The 15070-nt window shown below is 36.2% G+C and overlaps 1 protein-coding gene and 1 pseudogene across 4 annotated transcripts in view; both read right to left on the reverse strand.

Moving 5' to 3' along the window:
- DTL (denticleless E3 ubiquitin protein ligase homolog) overlaps positions 1–15070 on the reverse strand; it is a 52766-nt gene that overhangs the window by 37175 nt on the left and 521 nt on the right. For 3 of the 4 annotated variants that reach the window (XM_066361806.1, XM_066361805.1, XM_066361804.1), the window contains exons 2-5: positions 9119–9244; positions 8227–8325; positions 6319–6380; positions 6113–6233 (exon numbers count right to left, since the gene is read on the reverse strand). In XM_066361806.1, the coding sequence (XP_066217903.1) occupies positions 6113–6233; positions 6319–6380; positions 8227–8325; positions 9119–9244 (408 nt within the window). Of the gene's footprint in view, positions 1–929; positions 940–6112; positions 6234–6318; positions 6381–8226; positions 8326–9118; positions 9245–15070 lie in introns of those variants that run through there. The other variant, XM_066361807.1, reaches the window with a different exon arrangement.
- Positions 3990–4534, reverse strand: LOC136393989 (golgin subfamily A member 7 pseudogene; annotated as a pseudogene).

Below are 15070 nucleotides of genomic sequence, written 5' to 3' on the forward strand. Positions count from 1 at the left end.
GGCCTAGAGCCATCCTCGGCGCCAGGGGCCAAATTGCTCATTTGAGCCATGGCTGCAGGAGGGGATGGGGGAGAAAGAGAAAGAGAAAAGGGGAAGAGGGGTGGAGAAGCAGATGGGCACTTCTCCTGTGTGCCCTGGCTGGGAATTGAACCCGGGACTTTCACACGCTGGGTGACACTCTACCACTGAACAAATCAGCCAGGGCCTAACAGAAACTTTATAAAACGACATAAAACACATGTCCTGGCCAGATAGCAGTTGGTTAGAGCACTGTCCCAATATACAAAGGTTCTGGGTTCAATCCCCAGTCAGGGCACATACAGCAACAGATTGATGTTCCTGTCTCTCTCTGTCACCCTTCCTCTCTCTCTCGTCAATAAATTAAAAATAAATAAAAACACATTAAAAACACCATATATATGTGTATAAACACATACAATGTTATTGTAATAACAATGATAAACAAGCAATAACCAAAATAGAGTACCTACTAAGTGCTATACACTACCCTAAATTATATCTATATATTCATATATATAAATATTTACATCTAATTATAGCTACATAAGTATTGTATCCTAACTATACTATATAAATTATCTCAATCCTTGTTATCAACCCTATTAGGTGGGTTATTATCCCTATTTTACAGATGAGAAAAGCTAAGGTAAAGAGAGGATAAGTAACTTGTAAAAGTACTCTTCGACAGTGTGAATCCAAAGCCCATACTCCAAACCTCCAAGCTCAGTATAAAAACATGGACTAGGTTTTTTACAAAATTTGTGAAAAGGGTTTGCCTCTGGAGATGGAAGGAGGGCAATGGGATTGGAGAAGAAAACACAGGAGAACTCAATTTATCTGCAATGTCCTAGTCTTTGAAATTAAACCAAAACAACTTCTGCTTCCTATATTGAAGAGTAGACACTTACCAAACCAATCCACCTGCATTAGCTGTTAAAACTCTGGAAAAAAATATAAAAAACAACCTGAGGGCTCTATAGAGACTGAACAAAAACATACAATTTTTGGAGGCAACAACTGAAGCAAGTGATTGGCTTGGGGTAGGTTACTGGTCTTTTGTGGTTTTACCTTGAGGGCAGCCACAGTGGCAAGCAGCTAAAATGCTAATAGAAAAACTTGCCACCTTTCAAGCTAGAGAAACTAGGAAAAGTAGGGCAATAAGAGCTGCCAGTGAGAGGGGTACCCTAGAGAAAGCCAGAGAAAGAAACGCCAGTTCTGTGTTTAAACTCAGTGTAAGTCTCTGGCTGACCCCTGAACCATCTATAAAGGGGAAAACTAAAAGCAGCTTGCAACTAAGACTTAAATGACTGAACAGAATTAAGATCCAACACACAGGTTTCATAGTCAGCAATTTGAGTCTAACTCAGTTAATTGCCTATTAAAGTAAAAACATCAACTCTTTTCCAAGCAATATAACAGAATCCAGAGTCCACCACAGCATTCACAATGCCCATATAAAAAGTCAGAAAAATGAGTCCTTCTCAAGGGAAATGAAATCCACAAAGGACAAGATAACCTTGAAAGAACTCAGATGCTGCTTGATAGGTTGTAAAGCAAATATAACTATGTCAAGTGAAATAAAGAAATAGATATTCTGAAAAGATGAGAAATCTCAGCAAATAACTCACAAAAAAATTTTAGAACAGAAAAACACAATTTCTGTAATGATAAAATTCACTGGATAGGTTTAAGGCAAAATGAAGAGAACATAGAAAAAGTTAGTGAACTTGAAGAGAGAGCAATAGAAATCATTCAATTTATAAAAAATAAGATTGAACATTACACCAAGTGAATGATACCAGTCACAAAAGACCACATATTGTAGTTTGTTTATATGAATGTGCAGAATAAGCAAAGCTATGGAGACAGAAAGTAGTTTAGATTGTAGGACTAGGAGGCAGATAGAAATAGTCTAAACTCAGACTGTGGTGATGACTGCACAACTCTGCAAGTAAATTAAAAACCACTAAACTGTACACTTTATATGGGTGATTTTTATTATATCTCAAATTTAAGAAAATTAAAAAAAAACAACAAAGTCTCAAAAATTCATGAAACAATTTCAAATATCTAATTAGAGTCCCAGAAGGAGAGAAAACCAGACAGAAAAAAATATCTCAAGAAATAACAGCAGAAAACTTCCTAAGTTCAGTTGAACACATTTGTAAATTTATATATACAAAAAGCTTCAAACAGGAAATCATATCTAGACACATCATAGTTAAAATGCTGAAAACCAAAAATAAAGAAATCCTAAAAGCAGTCAGGAAAAGCAATATAATATATATAGGGAAATGACCACAGATTTCTCAGTAAAACCCACTGAAGACAGTGGAACATCATCAAGTAATAATAATAATAAAAAAAAAACAAAAAAACCCCACCCATCTAGATTTTTATAGCAAACAAAATATCCTTCAGAATAAAGATGAAATAGACATTTTCAGATAAAGAGAAAACAAAGAAGATTTATTACAACCAGACTCACACTACAAGAAATGTTAAGGGATGTTCTTCAGGCTGAAGAGAAATTATATCAGAGGATGAGGAAAGGTAAGATACTACAAGGGGGAAATTATGAGTTTAGTTTTGAATATGTTGAATTTGAAGTGCTTGAAGGAGAGGTTAAGGCTGGAAATACAATCTGGTTCAATATAAGTGTAGCAAAAAAAAACAACAACAACGAACAACAAAAAACCAAAATTGAAATGGATCAAAGTATTCAATAAGGTATAAATAAAAGGAAAAGAAGGCCCAGTATCAAAACCAGGGCCATGCAAACACTTCAAGTTGAGTAAAGATGTGGCATCCACCAAATCAATTATGAAGAAATAAACAGAAAGAACAAGAACCAGAGGTGGTGGTATCACAAATTCCAAGGAAGAAAATATATAATTTTTTTTTTAATTTTTTTTATTTATTCATTTTAGAGAGGAGAGGGAGAGACAGAGAGAGAGAGAGGACAGACAGAGAGAGAGAAGGGGGGAGGAGCTGGAAGCATCATCTCCCGTATGTGCCTTGACCAGGCAAGCCCAGAGTTTCAAACCGGCGACCTCAGCATTTCCAGGTCGACACTTTATCCACTGCGCCACCACAGGTCAGGCTAGAAAATATATAATTTTTAAAAAATGGTCAGAAGTGTCAAATTTTGCACAAGAATGGGTGATTTCAGGAAGAATGCTGAGAGTGAAAAACAGAACCAAAGTAAGATAAGGATTTAGCTATCTCCTGATTACCCCTAAGAAACTTAGAAGAGATAGGAAATAAGAACGATAGCTAAAGGAGAACACAAGGTTATGGTGGTTTTGTGAATAGGCCACAGATATGCTTGAGTCTTTCCTACCAAGAAAGAGCCAACAGAGAGGGAAAGCTTAGAGCTACAGCTGTAACACATAAGGTCATAGGGAGGATCAAGAATGTGTCTCTACCTTAGCTGCACATTGAAATTGATTTAAAAAAAAAAGGCTGCCTGGCTCACTGCCCAGAGATTCACATATAATTGGTATTTAAACACAAAACAAAACAAAACAAAAAACCTCCCCAGGTGACTGTGCGTAGTCAGGGTTGAGATCCAGTGGCCTAGGAAGGACTGGCCTTAAACTAGAGAATGAAAAATGAGAAAGTCGGTGCAAATATGAAAGTAAGTTTGTAGACAGAAAAAGAAATACACTTATAATCATCTAAAATGATCCACAAAGAAGTTCTAGCACCCCTTTGCTATACAAAACTCACGTCTGTGTCCATTTTCCTTGCTTTCAGGGTGGATACTTAGGGAAGGGAAATACCACTAGTATGACTATGTCCTATCAGGATTATTTGTATCCTGCCTGTATACCCCTGAAAAAACTGGATCAATCATCTTTTCTACCATGCTACCTACACAGAAGAAACTAAGCAGCTACATGGTCCTCCATTTTTTTTTTCCCCTTGAAGAGTAGCATTAATTTAGGGACAAGAATTAACACTGGTTAAGATACGAATGTGATGGAATAGCCACCTGGGAAGTTGGCCCAAGGAATAAAGAGAATCACTGGTACTGGTGGCAGTAGGGATGCCCTGTGGCTGGCCAGTGGACCGATGAAGGTCCCAGCTGGACTGAGATCTTTAATTTTTTGGTTTATCTTCCACTGCCTAACCCTGTTTTCATAAATGATAATTTCAGTAACTTGAAGTCCTCTTTCAATGGGATCTGTCAAGAGGAAGACTTGGGGAGTATATATCTTCTCATTCTGATCTTGAATGTATTTGGAGACTTTCTTCAGAACCTTCTCATGAGTTTCCACACATAAGATGGTGTATGCTGTTAAACAAGCCAAACTGCCTTCAAGACATGATTGATCCCCAAGAATCTCTGCTTCTACAAAAAGGTTAGAGTTCAAACTGTTTCTTCAAACTGCTGCCTATCAATCCAGTTCTCCACGGGAACCGGTCTGGAACTGGCAGCATGTGCCACTGCTGTAGTCTTGCTGAATTTGGATAACTTCCTGAACACCAGTGCCTGCTGTGGCCTCATGGCAAGAACAAGATGGGCTATGTCGCCTCCTCCGCCCTCCAGCTGCTGCTGCTCATTTTTTTTAATGCGTTCACATCTCATCTCATTTTTATGCTTACAATATTTTTTGTAAGTAGAATAGGTATTAGTCTCATTAAATTAGGAAATAAAGGTCCAAGGAGATAAAAATGACTTTGCCCAAGAGTTCTGAGTCAGAAACATAATAGAACACATGGCAGTTGTAAACATGTGTGCTCACAAGGACATCTGGCTGAGATGGATGCACAGGCTAAAACCTAATCTGTGTTTTATTAACCTACCTATGTGTCTTTGCGGGCAGTGTCCAATGAGACTAATTCACACTAGGGCATGTGTGGACTACTAGAAACCATGATAAAAGCCACCTGCCCCAATTTCTAACTTAGTGCTTTTCCTAATAGACCACATTAGCATACATTCAATACATACAGTTTAAAAAAAACAAGCAAGAGACCAATAGATAAGGTGTTAACCTTTTCTATTACCCTTTAAATAAATTTACCTTTATAATGTAAATTTTCTTGATCTTATTCTTATAAACTCAAAATGAATTGACACAGGGAATGTAATAATAAACTAGAACACAAACATACCTAACTTTATACAAAAGATGTGTTCATAAAAAGTTATGCAGAAATAGAAAAAAACAAACCATGCCATGCCACATTTCCTCTTGAAGGTTACAGTCTCAACCACAGCTACAATAAATTAAAATTGACTTTTTTGAGTTCCAACAGCCCAACAACTTAGTTTAATGTCCCTGAGTGTTCAGGTAAAGTGGAAATATTCTTTTTAAAAATAGTTTTTAAATGATAAAGGTCTCTATTATTCTGAGATTTAATTTAGATGAATTCAGCCACTTCTTTGAGTTTATTGGTCTTTTTGTAAAAAAAAAATAAATTACTTTAGTGAGAAATACATGTACAAAAGAAAAAAAATTAAAAACAAAGAGCTCATTCTGACACTCCAGCAAAGTTTTTCTCTAGCTGCTATAGTACTGTATGTATTATATAACTCCTTAAGTCTTCTTTCTTCATTGTAATAATAAAATAAATACAGAAAGATCAATTATGAGTTGAAAACATACTAGGGAATAGAGCTACTTAAAAGAATTACACGATATATTGTTAGGTAGAGAATTACATTCAGTTTATCAGGTTTCCCATCCCAGCCTCAAATCCCATTTAAATTTTACAAGTAAAGTTAAAATAACTACAGTATTTTACAAATAGAGTTAATCAGTGTCTAGTACAGGGTTTAGACTTCAAAGGACAGAGTTAAACAGAGGTATTGTGGCTGTTAATAAATCTTTACCTTATCAGCAAAATTATAGGAAAAAATTACCTGAAGATGTTTGACTTTCAGGGACAAACTAGAAACAATGTCCCTGAGAATAAAGACCCAATTTAATTTCATTCAGGTTTTCAGTCACATTAGAATTTCAACCATCTATGTAGGTAAATAACAACTTTGATAGGGGAAAAGGTGGAAACAGCTGCCGTTGCTTATTACCCCATTGTGAAGGAGGGAAGGAGATGCAGCGGATAGGCACAAACCTACCTTTCTCAAACTTAGAAAAGGCAACTGACTTGAGGCTGCACTGATGGCCTTTGCATGTTCCAAGCAGCTCACCAGCTTTTACATCCCAAAATTTGGCTGACTGATCACCTGCTGCTGTAACCTTCAAAAAACATGTGATCACAATTTAATAAAGCAACCCTTTACCAAGTATGTACTCAGATCCCCAAAAAGTGAAAGTCACTTACAAGTTTAAGTTCACCTGGAACCCAGGCCAGGTCAAAGACAGCATTCCAGTGAGCCATCCATTCTAAACAAAGAAAATGGTGAATGTGAAATGTCTACACTATGTTCCGTGGTAGTCATATCAACAGCAGTCAAAATGCCTTGAAAGTTGTAGTAAAAGATCAATGCTCAGCACCCTATGGTCCACTGGCCAGAGTATTATAATGAAGAAGGAAGATTTAAGAGTGTAATACAAACCATCTCCTTCATTACTACACAGAACTAACATTTGATATCAAATTTCTTTTCATGAGGTGAATCTTTATTATATGCGGCTTAAGTGTCTGTTTGTCGCCGATAGCTTATTGGTTGCTTGTGTAACTGTACTAGCCAATAGGGTGAAGTTGCCATGGCATTCAAATAGTCCCGCCTTCTGGCATGCCACCTCACAAATTGAGGTTAAAGATTGGAGCAATTATTATGCTGTTAAGAAATCTTAACACCAGAAGGGGTCTTTGCAATGGTACAAGACTAGAGGTTCTCCAATTGAAAAACAATGTCATAATAGCTAAGTCTTCGACTGGCTCCTCTAAAGGTGAAATACATGTCATTCCAAGAATTGATTTGGCTCCATCTCAAACAGGGTTGCCGTTTCAATTGAGACGTAGACAATTTCCTGTAAAACTTGCCTTTGCTATGACCATCAATAAGTCTCAGGGCCAAACGCTTAAGCGTGTTGGCATTTTTTTACCTGAGCCTGCATTTGGACACAATCAACTTTATGTTGCCTGTTCAAGAGTTCGTGAAAGAACAGACGTAAAATTAAAAATAATTGATGGTCCTCTGCAAGGCGAGCTTAAAAATGATGGAAAGATCTACACAAGAAATGTTGTGTACAAAGAGATCTTTGACATGTGAATTAACATTTTATTATTTAAATCACCTTTATTTATTGAGCTAGCGGTGGCTCTTAAGAAATGTACCGCCAGTGGTTTCCTTCATTGCACTCTACTTTAAGCAATTAAGCAAGTAGAAGGGGGAAACCCCGTGGGGCAGTAAGCAAAGGGGCATCCTTGCCGCCTGCCCTGGGTAATTCAGTTTGAATTAGCGGACACCTTTGCACAAATCATTTTAATTACAATTTATAATATCTAGAACAGCGGTCATTTCGTATGACCGCTGGGCTTTCTAGTAGTAATATATCCTCTATAACAGAATCTTTCTAAAGCATTTCCAGTTCAAAAATCTTCATCCTGCTCTCAGCATGAAGCACTTTAGTTTGACAGTCAGGATTCTGCAAGCTTTGTCCTTTATCGCTGCTGCAAGGCTTATCTCACTGTTCTTCAAACAAAACTGGATCAGTCCCTATTTCCTTACTGTAGCCTATTCTTCCTTATTGCTAGGCCTTTGCTGATGCTTTCCCCTCAACCTGGAGTGTCTTATTCCATCTCTATTGGTCTAAACACTGAAGTTCAACTCAATGTCTTATCCTTCCTGAAAAATTTTCCTCTGCTCCTCTAGTAACACGAGTGCTTTCTCTATTTCTATGGCATTTTATTTGTACGACTACATCACTTTTAGTCTTTGTTTTATTTTACTTATTTCAACAGTTGGCTAACTAGTTCCAAATTATCAACTTAAGGTCAGTAGAACTTATATATGAAAGATGCTTGGTCAATATACATTATTTTAAAGCAATGTTTCCCCAATCACATTTAAGTGAAAGAGTTAACCTTTTAAAAGAACTGTTTTTAATCCTAAAATGCATTTTGAATTTTCAGTAAAGCCAATGCCATAGCTAACATTGAGAGAAATAGCCTGGTCCTTAAACAGACTTAATCAGAAGTGGATATAATTGGTAATGTAGTAAATAATAATTTACTTGAGGTTTTATGAATTAAAAATGTTAAACAGTGTAGACCTAGACTTACCTTTAACACACTTCTTTCTGTATATTTGTGATTCTGTGTTATATAACCTAACGAAGCCCTCTTCATTAGCAACTGCTAGTATATGCTTCATATTGGGAGCTACATAAGAAATAAAGAATAGAATACATAAAGAGGAACAAAAATTTTAGAGCTGATTATAAAACAATATACATATACACACAAATATATATAACCTATATATAATATAGATTAATTGAAAACGACTAAGTAAACACAAAGAATCTGTTTGAAAAGAGGGAAGATGATTCTACCCTAGTGGCATCTAATAGGAGAGGTAATTTGAATTAAAAACTGCTTAAAATTTGCCACATTATCTAATTCAGCAAATGACTCAAAACCACCAAAATTATCTTCAGATAGCTCTTATTTAAAGAAGGGATGAATGGTGATACTTAAAACAAGAGTGGTACTGGCCAATGGCAAATAAAGGTATATGACATAGGCCACCAGCAGGTTGAGTCTGTTAGTTTAAAATTCCCTTTTCACAACCTTTTACTTTTCCTGTTTTAGAATATTAACAAGTATTTCTGTTCCTGTTCATTTGTTCCCCAATGTACAGTATTACAGAAAAACAGATTCAATCAGATCAAAAGTGGTACCTACTGGGCCAAACGGTTTTCACAATGGCTGAACCTTCGCAGCCCTTTCCCTCTATCATTTTTTTAAAAGTGCTATAATGGTCATGCTTTAGAGGAAATATAAAATTATGGACAGAGATTAAGAAGTCTATTTCATAAGTCAGGAAGAACAGTACTTAGAAAAACTCCTATCTTTTTTTCTCTTTGAAAGGAACGTACTTCTCTATATTTCTCCTCCAAATGTGAAATAGGGTACTTTTTTACCAAGCCTAGCTAGACAGTATTTTTCTTACCAGAAGAGAAGGTGCATCCAAAAGGAGGAACCGGGGCTCCTGTTTCTCCGTAAGAGGTGTGCTCATCATTAGAGCTGCACTGATAACCAGTTAGAAGAGACTGTAAAGGGTATTGTGAAGACCATCCTAAAATAAGATACAATCCCAATATATCATCACATTTCAGTACTTTACACAAATGCAGAGGTCAAAATTTGTAAAAAGCTTTATATACTTAATTATACACTGCTCACAAAAATTAGGGGATATTTTATTGCTTCATATTCATTTTGAAATATCCTCTAATTATAGATCCACTCACTATTTTGGTCTGCTAGAATACTGTTTCTGGTTTTTTCTAAAGAAGAATGAAATAGCATTCCCAAATTCTTGTGAGGTATAGCTTTGGCTTACCATCTAAATGGAGACTTTTTAAATTTATTGATTTCAGAGAGAGAGGGGAGGAGAGACAGATAAATACATCAATCCACTTCTGTATGTGCCTGACCAGAGATTGAATTGGCAGCCTCCGTGCATTAGGATGATGCGTTAACCAACCAAGCTATCTGGCCAGGGCTAAATGGAGACTCTTGGTACTATACTTAAGACTATAAAAAACAAGTGACCTCTGCACATTAAAAGAGATATTACCTCTTTCCACCCTTTGATAACAATCACAACCATTAAAACTGCCATTTTCTTCAATTAAAATTTAGTTTTTTGCCTGACCGAACGGTGGCGCAGTGGAGAGAGTATTGGACTGGGATGCAGAGGACCCAGGTTTGAGACCCCGAGGTCGCCAGCTTGAGCACGGGCTCATCTGGTTGGAGCAAAAAGCTCACCAGCTTGGACCCAGGGTCGCTGGCTTAAGCAAGGGGTTACTCAATCTGCCCACAGTCAAGGCATATATGAGAAAGCAATCAATGAACAACTAAGGTGTTGCAACGAAAAACTGATAATTTGATGCTCTCATCTCTCTCCGTTCCTGTCTGTCTGTCCCTATCTATCCCTCTCTCTCTCTCTCTGTCTGTAAAAAAAAAAAAAAAATTTAGTTTTTAATATAAAATTACTATAAATTCTTAATAACCGGCAACATTATACATAATCCAATGGTCATTGTTAAAGGAAATAATTTAGGTCAATGTGCCTACTGTAGCCACTAACATATTCATAAATCGATACTAATTTCACTTCGTGTTTCCTTTCCACTGCTAAAATTCTAGGACTCTAAAATGTTAAAGCAACAAGTCATTGTATCTTCAAGTATAATAAAGTAATTTTAAAGTAAAGTGTTATGTACCCATCCCTTGAATACAAGAAGTTAGCCCTGGCTAGTAGTAGTAGGGTCAGGGAAGTCTTTGGAGGAGGTGAAATCAAATATGAGTTTGGAAAGATGAAGTTTTCATTGACTATATAAGAGAAGGGAAGAAATTTAGGGTGAAGGAAAAGTTTATTCTGCTTGGGTCAGAAACCTAAAGCGCACTATGATCTAAAACAGGTTGGCTCAGTGGGCCGAGTGTCAGTCCAGTGTGCGGAAGTCCTGAGTTCAATCCCCAGTTAGGGCACACTTAAGAAGTGACTGACCATTTGCTTCTTTTTCCTTCTTCTCTCTCTTTCCCTCTTGCAGCCAGAGGTTTTGATTGGTTCAAGCATTGGACCTGGGCACCAAGGATAGCTCGCTTGATTTGAGCATCAGCCTCAGGTGCTAAAAATAGCTTGGTTGATTTGAGCATCAGTCCCAGATGGGGGTCGTCTCTCTATCCCTCCTCCTCTCACTTGAAAATAAAAGGCATTTTTATATGAACATCAAAACATTTTAAATAAATAAAAGGAACATTGATTCAATGAATAGTTATTGAGAATCAAATGTTCACAATGAAGTGATAATCTATCAGCGAGAGCTATCTAAATACTTAACAAATTCTCACATTTTAGGTTGCTTTCAATTACTGTTTTTCAACAAAAAAAAATGTTTGAAGACATCTTAGCCTGACATAATTTCAGATGTTCATAGAGATAACCTAAAGTAATCAGTACAAAAGAGACAAATTCAATCCAGACTTAGTAATTATTCCTGAGGGTATTACCTTAAGGTCAGATATCATTATAAATTAGCCATTAAAAACCACTAAAAGAAGAATACAATAATTAGTTATCCACCCACAGAAAGACTTTAAAAATAAAAATGCCTCTGCTCTAAAGTTATATAAATGTATACTTGTGGTTTGGGATTAAAATAAAAGAATCTAATGACAAACACAAATTCAAAAGAACTAAATCTTGAACAGTTTAGGTAGAATTAAAGATGATATGTATAATGCAATGGAGATCTAATTCTTTACAATTAAACAGTGACGCCCCCTCCCTCAATCCTGCTTCATCACCTACAGCAGTGGTCCCCAACCTTTTTTGGGCCATGGATTGGTTTAATGTCAGAAAATATTTTCACGGGCCGACCTTTAGGGTGGGACAGATAAATGTATCACGTGACCGAGACAAGCGTCAAGAGTGAGTCTTAAGACAGATGTAACAGAGGGAATCTGGTCATTTTTAAAAAATAAAACATCGTTCAGACTTAAATATAAATAATACGGAAATAATGTAAGTTATTTACTCTTTCTCTGCGGACTGGTACTGGTCCGCGGCCCAGGGGTTGGGAACCACTGACCTACAAGACTAATATCCAGACACTAACAATGACCTAACATGACTTAGTAACTAGTCCCCTCCATTTCTGTACTCCCCACAACACACACATCTTGGACCAGGCACCTTAAACTACTTTGAGATTCTTACAGTGCTATGCTGTTTCCAACACGACCTATAATGCCTTCCTCCACCTGTAATGCTTTTTCATTCGAAAAACCTATTATATACCCAAGGTACAATTTAAAATTACCTGCAGAATTTTAGAGTATCTAAAATTTTTCAGAGCATCTCAAGACATGAGAACTTTCAGAGAATCAATTTCCTGATTCTCAAATTCTATGTATATGCATTTCTAAAACTGATCTGACTGAAAAGGTTGAGGCCCTTTTCCCTCTTCTCCCTTCATCACTGCCTTTCTTCCACCTTCAAAAGAAAGGCATTTCCATGCTTCGGTCTTAAGCCTTGCATGACCCAAGGTATAAAAACCTGAGACCCCAATGCAAGACAACCGGTGACCTCTTTTAAAAAAGGCATCAATCATAAACACCCAAATCCATCCCTTGAAAAGATACACTTCCAGTAAAATTTTACTTTTTGCTTAGTATTTATTAAAATAGTCTACATTGTTTTGATAAATTGCATACTAGCAATTGCAATGATAATTCAATCAGAAGAACTTTTAACATGTAGAGGCTTATGATCACAGATATCAGTTTAAATATATTGTTTTACACAGAAGAGTATGATAGGGTGATCAATCAACTTTCCAAGCTTAAAATCAAATTACATTGGGACAAATTCTGTGAGAGAAATAGTGGGGAAAAACAATCCAAGGGATAAAAGAAACTATGTAGAATGTCTAACAGTTAAAAGAATTACAGTTAAGAGTTCATATTTTTAAAAAATGATTGTTGTTATTAAATCACTATAGAATTTATACTCTATTATGTATATGTCTAAAGAGTAATATAGTATTTTTATTTTAAAATGCCAACATTCACAATATAGCCAAATGAAACCCTTTATATTTGTCTAAACTTATGATAAAGACTTCTAGATACCAATTTTAAAACACACAGAAGAGTAATCAGATTTCCACTTTAGAAAGATCATTGGCAGCAATGTGGAGAATAAACTGAAGAAAGGGAAACAAAGAGTCCATTTGGGAGACCTGATATATAGTTCAGACCAGAAGGTATCAGGGCCCAACCTAAGGAAATGAAATGTTAAGCATGAAACAGATTCAAGATATGGTGAAGAGGCAAAAATCAGTGAAGAAAAATTCAAGAGATTTTAATCTCTTTAATGTGTATCTTGAGGAAAATGAAGAAATTCTGATTAACTCTCAGGTTTCTGGCTGGAAAGGCTAGTTTAAAATAATGGAACCACTACCAAAACTAGGCAATACAGCAGGTTTGGGGGGAAAATGACTTCAGTATTGGTATTTGAATTTGAAATGCATCTGGGTAAGGCTACTCATACAACTCATAGTACTGGGTGTAAATATCTAGGCAAAGAAAGGTTGCAGGTGGTAGCAGAAGAAGCCCTGGTTAAGAATATCATCATCAATCGGAGTAGATGGAAGGAGAAAAGGGGCCTAGGATACTACATGGAAGGGGAAAAGGATGGTACAGTACTAGAATGTTCAGTGCATAATATATAAGAATGAATGAATTTCGGAGCCTAATACAACAATGAATGAGAATTTATGAACGAGAGGGGTAAACAGAGGATAGATTGGAGAATTAGAAAAAAATGTGTTATAAAATCGAGGCTAAAAACAAAATTAAAGGGTATTTCAAAATGAGTATGAAGCGTTGGAATATCCCCTAATTTTTGTGAGCAGTATAGCTTGCCACGGGTTACACAGACCGTAAGGAGTAGAGGTGGATTTAAAATGCTGGCATTCAAAACAAAAACTCTTGGCATTTTATTGTCAAAGGCACAACTTTTAAACATTGTGTTGTACTGCCACTCATGTCATAGAAGGCAGATAAGTTACTCAAGGAAGGTCCCGGGGAGACAGAAAAGAGGGGGTGTTTAAAGTATGATTAAAAAGATTATCTAAGAGGGAAGTAAGTAAGGATGATACAAAGTTTTAGATTGGGGGCAGAAAGTTGAAGGAGCCCTCAGTCTCCTCCTTCAGTACCCTTTTCTTAGACCACAGATGTTCAACCTTTTATCACCTTATGGCACACATTAATTACTAAAATTCTGTTGGACACCAAAAATTGTATTTTTTGCCAATCTGACAAAGAAATAGGTAAAATTTTTATTCATTCACATAGGACAGCTATTGTTGTGTTGACTGTTGTCACCTTCTTGACAATTTAAGGTAACAATTTTCAACAGGTCTGCTGCAAGAGGCACACCGCAAGAATTTTTAAAACAAGTAATACCTAACTATTTACTCAGGGGCACTGACCTCTTTTCCCTTAGATTGTCAAATTAAAAAATGACGTCAATACAACAATAGTCATCCAGTGTGAATGAATCAAAATTATATCTATTGTTTTTGTCAGACTAGCAAAAAATAGTATTTTTTGTGTGCTACAGAATATTAATAATTAGTTTGTGTGCCATGATGAAAAAAGTTGAAAATCTCTGATCTAAAGGAAGAAGTGAATGCCCCAACTACATAGTGAGATATTGCATGTTTTTAAAAATTCTCATGGCATACCAGTTAAAAAATCGAAAATCTCTGTCCCAAACCTGTGCCTTAAAAAATGTTCCCTTCTCAGATTCTTTTCTTTTTATTTCCACGTGGTTTTAAGGAAAGAAGACCTTCCATCTTTAAAGGAATGAAATTTCATCTCTCCAAGCGTAGTCTGGGTATAACTTCTCTTAATCAGAAAGTTTCAGGTTGACGGCACCCAAACCTAAGCTCGAAATTCTTATTGCCAATGTTTAAACTAAAGGAACCTCAAGAACTGTAGAAAATAAGTTAAATTTCTACATACTGATACGGAAATAATCCCAAGTTACATCGTTTAAGTGAAAAACAAAACATTTTTATACCCTTTCTGTAATTAATATATACTACCTCTGGCACTAAAAAACATTTGGAAAAATACACTTCTACCTATTTAACAGTAGTCATCTCTGGGGGTGTGTGGTTATGGGTATTTTTTACTCTATAATATCAAATATTTATGCATATTAAGTAACCAGGGAGAAAAAAAGCTTTTTGACCATGCTAGAAGCAGATGTTGTCTTCTCTGCTTGATTGAGTTCCTTAACAGCGAGTCAGATTCGCTGATGTACCTAAAACAGCAGGGCTAACTAAGATTCTACAACAAATTAATTAACCAATAAACACGAGTC

Source organism: Saccopteryx leptura, chromosome 2 (assembly GCF_036850995.1).
Source record: "Saccopteryx leptura isolate mSacLep1 chromosome 2, mSacLep1_pri_phased_curated, whole genome shotgun sequence".
Taxonomy (NCBI): domain Eukaryota; kingdom Metazoa; phylum Chordata; class Mammalia; order Chiroptera; family Emballonuridae; genus Saccopteryx; species Saccopteryx leptura.